Genomic DNA, 6,589 nt, shown 5'->3' with positions numbered 1-6,589 from the left:
CCACTAATATTAATAAAATAAAATTTGACACAAAACAAAATGTGATCAATGCATTGAATAACCATGCGAAAATCTGCAAATATCAACCAAAAAAAATTATTTGAGAGTACATTTGAGTATAGTTGAGTATTTATATTATTATTTTTTAAAGTTAAAAGGTTGAATTTTACTTTATAACCTATACGTAAAAAGAAATTTCAATACTCATCGAAAAATTGCAACTTTGATGTCAAGTTGAGGGTAAAATTACAGTTTTTGACAAATTTTGGTGTAAAAATTGATTTTTTTGGGGGGTTATTTCCACAAAGAACAAAGCAAAATTTCCACTCCTCTCTCATCACAATCACAACAATCTCTGTAATGGTTTTGAGGGAGAGAGGAGGGGGCTTCAAAAGAGGAAAAAGCTGTCCCACTACTATTTTGCATAGTTTAGTTACAATCATACAAAGACCAAGCCAAACCCCCTTTTCCTTTCCTTCTCTACTTCTCTCTCTCTCTCCCCCTTCCCTTTTATTTTCTTTCACCTCATCAGTCTCTGTCTGCTAAACATTACAAAACCTGCTTATTTGGGACAAACAATAGCAGAGCAGAGTAGGAAGAAGAACACTTACTAGTTCAAATCAATGGATGATGAAGAAGTATTCTACTAGTTTCTTGTGTGGTGGGAAAAAACAAAAACTGGGAAATCTCTCAGCCCATAAACCCAACATAGCTTAGTTTCATTCAGAGTGTTTTCCAGAGGGGTCTTGTAGAGTGTAATTTGTAAGAGAAAGAAAGCTTAAAAAAAGAGAAAAGAAAGGGCCATAGTGTGTGTGTGAGGGAGAGACAGAGAGACAGAAATGGTGGGCTCAGGAGCATCAGACAGGAGCAAAGAAGCTGTAGGGATGATGGCCCTTCATGAGGCCCTCAGAAGCGTCTGTCTCAATTCAGACTGGACTTACTCTGTTTTCTGGACCATTCGCCCTCGTCCGTATGTTCCTTTCTCTCTCTTTTTTTCCTTTCTATTTCGTTCTTGAGCCATTTTTCTGTAATGGGTCTCTTCCATTTTCAATAGAAGAGTCAGGGGAGGAAATGGATGCAAAGTTGGGGATGACAATGGCAGCTTGTAAGTACTAAATAATCAAACCCTTTTGTGTATTTATGTTGAAATTGTGGGATTATTCATGATTGCTTGTTACACTGGATTTTGTGAAGGATGTTAATGTGGGAAGATGGGTTTTGCCGAGGGAGAGTTTCAGAGTGCTTGGAGGAGATTGATGGGGATGATCCTGTTAGAAAAGCCTTCAGCAAGATGTCGATTCAGTTATATAATTATGGAGAAGGGTGGGTACTGGGTAGGTGTTTGTTTGTTTTGTTGTTGTGGATTTTCCATTTTTTTGTTTGTTTGTTTTTTCTTTTCTTTTCACTCTCTCTATAGGATTCTTCTTTAGGCTTTTTGTGCTCATGTTTTGTTTTTGTGATTGGATTGATTCGGACAGGCTGATGGGGAAAGTTGCATCAGATAAGTGCCATAAATGGGTTTTCAAAGAACCTACAGAATGCGAGCCAAACATTTCAAATTACTGGCAAAGTTCATTTGATGCTGTATGGAAATGAAAAAAAAAAGAGAAAAAACAAAGCTACTTCTGAAATTTTTTGATAATCCAACTATTTTGTTTTGAGTTTTTGCATTGATTTTGATTTGTTATTCACCATTGATGTCAGAAGTTTGATGGGTTTGTCTTTCTTTTTCTTTGATTGCTAACATGCAGCTTCCTCCTGAGTGGACTGATCAGTTTGATTCAGGAATTCAGGTGAGTTCTTGGCCAATCTTAATGGTGTTTTTATCTGCTCTATCTTTCCCATTTTGCTTATTCCTCTGAAAAACTCCCTTGTTTTGGATCAGACCATTGCTGTTATTCAAGCTGGACATGGCCTCCTTCAACTTGGTTCTTGCAAAATTGTTAGTTCTTTTTCCCTTATTTTCTCCCGTAGCTTTTATTTTTTGGTTGCTGTTTCTGAAACGGTTGACCATCGTATTAGTATTTGTGCATTCTGTCACACACGTTTGAGAGAGTTGAGAATATATTAGATATGAGTTAATGGCAATCCTCAAGGAAATTGATGTGAATGCTGCTGAGGATATTTGTTTATATTTGTATTCAGATACCAGAAGATCTGCATTTTGTGCTGAGAATGAGGCATACTTTTGAATCTCTTGGGTATCAATCTGGTTTTTATTTGACTCAACTCTTTTCTTCAAATAGAAACTCATCCTCTTCCCCAATGGCTTCAAAACAATCTGCCATTCCTATCCACCCTCCTCCCAACCTCCTTAATTGGGCACAAAGGCCAATTCCATCTGCTCCAACTTCTCTGCTTCCTTCACCCAATTTCCACACCTCCAATAGGCTCGGTTTCCCACAATCAAAAGACGAGACACACATGTTTCTGATGCCACATTCGTCTGAAGCTCGAATGGAAGACGTGATGGGGGATCATGAGAATGATATCAAATGGCCTAATGGGTTGTCTTTGTTCAATGCCCTAACAGGACGTGCCGATGATGCCAAGCTTTTGTTCAACCCAGAGAGCTTAGGAACCAAACCCGATCAAACTCACCTCCCTCTAATCCTCGAACCGAAGAATGCAAATCCAAACTCAGATCCTGCAGCTATGCACAACATGAATGGAGGTAACTCGAACGAGTTCTTGAGCCTAGACAGCCAATCTGAGAGTGCTAGGAAGATGGAAAATAAGTTCAAGAGAAGCTTTACCTTGCCTGCAAGAATGGCTTCGTCGTCATCTTCGACTTCACTCGACCATCATCCACATCAAGCAGTCGAATATCGAAACTCAGAGCAGGCGGGCATGTACTCGGATGTGATGGAGACATACTTGGAATGAAGAGGGGAGAAAAGGGCTGCTAGTTTAGTAGAAACATAAGAGTTATAAGTTTGTATTTAGGCAAAGCTTTATGGTTTCCTTTTATTATCTGCCGCACCTCATTCTGTCCAGTTGTTCCTGCTATTGCTTTTCAATTTCAGTTAGTTTCTTCATGAACTTGAATGTTCTTTTCTTTGTAGTTCCATCTATATACATGTCTTTCTCACAATTCCTCACTAGTATAATAGGAAGAAAAAAAAAAAAAAGTTTCTCTAGCACAATCACTTTTAAATTTGTCAAATGGGGTTTTGATATTGCATATTTCTAAGTTACCCCCAAATGGGATAAATTTGACTTAGTATAATTTAAGATTATATTTGTCGATACATATGTTTCTCTTGTTGGTATGAGTATAATTCAATCGAAGTTTTAAGATGGTAAAATTGGAATATTTTTCTAATTTAGAAAATAAAATTATAGGGAAAATAAAAGTGGTTGCCTCTCTTCAAAGTTTCACTTGGTCAAAGCTATAGCATATAAGAAGGAACATGTCTCCAATTTTTTATCGAACTTTTATGTCAAACTTGTCTTTTCAATTAAGCATAGCTAAATAAAATATAGTCCATATACATTAAATTTCGAAAAGTTAGATAGATAATAATTTTATTCGGAAGTAAATCTCTTATGACAATAATTAGTTCTGATTTTAAAAATTTGCCTGATTTTTAATTATTTTTTCTGCTTTTGAAAAATACCTTTTTTTGGGGCCAATTTTCCAAAACATTAGATTTCATTTGATTTGACAACAATTTTTGGTCCTCATTTAGCAAAAAAAAGAAAAAATAGGTCTATTTTTCTTTTCCACCTTATAATAAAACACCTTTTAGGTATCTTATCAAATTTTGGTGGAAAGATAAAAATGGATCAGTTACCTATAGCCTATAGCAAACACAAAGAGATAAACAACCATAGAATTTCAATCTCCATATTTCTCTAATAGATCATTAAAATCTAAAATTTTAAAAATGATCTTAAAAAGTCAAAAGTCCTAACTTAAAAAATGTTATATAGGTAATAACTCAAATTTCAATTCGGTGTCCATCAGATATGTTACAAAATCTTTGGCACATTCAACATTTATTTAAACTAACGAATCAATTAGATATAAAAATTCAATTTTATATCTAATAGGATATTAAACTTTCAATTTTACGGCTACTAGATTTGTGAATTTTATAAGAAGTCAAATATGTCAATAATATATTAGACACAAAATTAAAACTTGTGAATTTATTAGATACAAAATCAAAAGTTTAGGTCATGTTTGGTAACCATTTCGTTTTTTGTTTTTGGTTTTTGAAAATTAAACCTATCAATACTACTTCTACCTTCATTTTTTTAATCTACTTTTTATCAATGGTGTAAAAAACAAAGCCAGTTTTTAAAAGCTATTTTTTTAGTTTTTAAAATCTGGCTTTGTTTTTAAATTTGACTAAGAATTTAACCATTATACATAAGAAATATGTAAATCATTGTAAAAAATGAGGAGGGAATAAACTTAATTTTCAAAAATAAAGAGAAAAAAAACGAAATGGTTATCGAATGAGACCTTAAAAAGTTAGTAGAAACTTTATAGAGTTGACGTGATATAAAAGTGAAAATTTAAAAAATTATTAGACATTTTAAAATTTAAAAAACTATTTGATATAACTAAACTTGTAATTCAACCACCACTTATCCACATGAACACTCAATTCAATAAAATGAAAACTTTAGAATAAACAATAAATATATAGATAGCCTAAGATGGTAAAAGAAAAAATATATCTTTTTTTCTCTTATGAACCTTAATTTGATCTTATATATATTTCAAAGACTGCTTCACCTTGAATGACAAAATCATTAGGTTTTATTTTTAGGCAGTTAATAGGAAAAAAAATTATAATTTTATATAGACAGAGTTGAAAAAGTAAAGCAAAGACTGAAAAGATATTTTGAATTTTTTATTTTGCTCCCAAGAAATTTGGTTCTTTGTATAAAGATGAAAAAAAAGGATAGGGAGATGATGAGGTTTCATAGCTCTAGTGTGTTCTTGTCCTTATAAGCTATTCTCTAGATGTTCTGTCCTTGTAATTAAAAAAAGAAAAAAAAAATAAATAAATTATGGTCCTAAACCTAGCTACTACTCTACTAATAGCCCTCTCTCATAGAAGCTTCTCCTACAAGTTCAAGGATAAAGTTTTTTGTTTTTTAATTTTTAATTTTTAAAATTTTACTTTTTAAGTTTCAAACGGAGTTTGAGACAATGACTGTCATCAAAATATAATAACCACCTCTTGCCATACTAAAAACTATTTTAAAACTTTCAATTAGCTATCGCCAACATTATTTCAAAACTTCATATACTATAGTATTTACTACAGTTTTTACTATTTTATATTTATCACTTTTTTATTATTTGTTATAATGTTTACTATTTCCTTTTTAAATTAAAATAGTTTATACCTCAAACACATACTATTATAACCAAAACTAAAATAATCTACATCCCATATGCAAACTATCATAACCTAACTATAATAACCTAAAATTATAATAACTAACCCATTATCCCAAAAGACTTCATTGATAGTAATATTAAATTTTTTTTGGGTGAGGTTGATTTGGTAATTATGGCCCAAACTTCTTGACAATTAAGAATGTAATGGAAATTAGGTACATTGGTAATAAAAATGAATGAATAGAATGATTTCTTATGATGTTGTTTACTTATCTATTTAAGGGATAAGTTGAATCGTAATTACAAATTCGGTGTATACTTTCATTTGCTACAAAAAAGAAATTTTGGATGATTAATATAATGACCTTTTATATTTTTAATTAATTTTAAAATACATTAATTAAATAATATGTCACAAGAATTAGAATGCTCTTTTTATTTTTTTATTCTATTTTTTAAAAATTTAATATACTTATTATTTTTTTTATACTTGAAATTTTTTTATTACTCCAACTAAAAAAAGTTAAGGAATTTTAAAAATGAAATAGTAATTATCTTAAATTTAATTTATCTAATTCAAATTACCCTTTGATTAAATACTTAATTTGATATAAACATTTCTAAAATATTCTTTTTTAAAGATTATTTGAGATTTTCCCTTGATGGAAACTAAAATCTAAGCTTACAAATTTGTGTTAGAAATAGATGTTGAAAAGTTATTACGCCGTTGAAGAACCATTGTCTTGAAAGCAATTATGACACCACCTTGGTGCTAATCGTTGTATCGGTTGCTCCCCAATATTAACACAACTTCCAATTTCAGGCATGTACTTGCTAAAAAATTGAAATCAATGTGAATTATGCTTAGAAAACAATAGATCTATAGAAAAAACATACGAATAGAAAAGGTAAAAATTACTCTATATCTTCTTTTCAAATCTTTGAGCTATTTAAAAGAAAGGTAAGATTGGTTTCTAAAACAAAAAATCCTTTTGAAATTAATTTAAAAAACGGTTTTAGAATTAATTAAAATTATTCTTGAAATTAATCACCAACAATTAATTCGTGTTTTTTCTTTTGTTATGCCAGTCATTCCCAACAATTCACCATGAATGACTGTTATAGCAAATAAAACAATATTTTATTTTTGTTTTATTTTTTTAAAACTTGTTTTCCAAGCAAAGTTAGGAAACCAAACTTAAACATCAATATCTTGATGATTTG

At 31.0% G+C, this 6,589-nt stretch overlaps 1 protein-coding gene across 1 annotated transcript; it reads left to right on the top strand.

Moving 5' to 3' along the window:
* Positions 1 to 476: 476 nt before the first annotated feature.
* LOC120085144 (protein RICE SALT SENSITIVE 3) lies at positions 477 to 3,094 on the top strand. The gene is made up of 7 exons (XM_039041021.2): positions 477 to 970; positions 1,055 to 1,105; positions 1,195 to 1,323; positions 1,479 to 1,584; positions 1,752 to 1,793; positions 1,886 to 1,942; positions 2,146 to 3,094. Exons 1-7 carry the CDS (start codon positions 840 to 842, stop codon positions 2,884 to 2,886), a joined length of 1,257 nt encoding a protein of 418 aa, XP_038896949.1. The 5' UTR covers positions 477 to 839; the 3' UTR covers positions 2,887 to 3,094.
* Positions 3,095 to 6,589: the final 3,495 nt, after the last annotated feature.

This window comes from Benincasa hispida, chromosome 9 (assembly GCF_027475165.1).
Source record: "Benincasa hispida cultivar pf3 chromosome 9, pf3_genome.v1.1, whole genome shotgun sequence".
NCBI lineage: Eukaryota > Viridiplantae > Streptophyta > Magnoliopsida > Cucurbitales > Cucurbitaceae > Benincasa > Benincasa hispida.
This window is presented reverse-complemented; position numbering and strand designations above follow the sequence as displayed.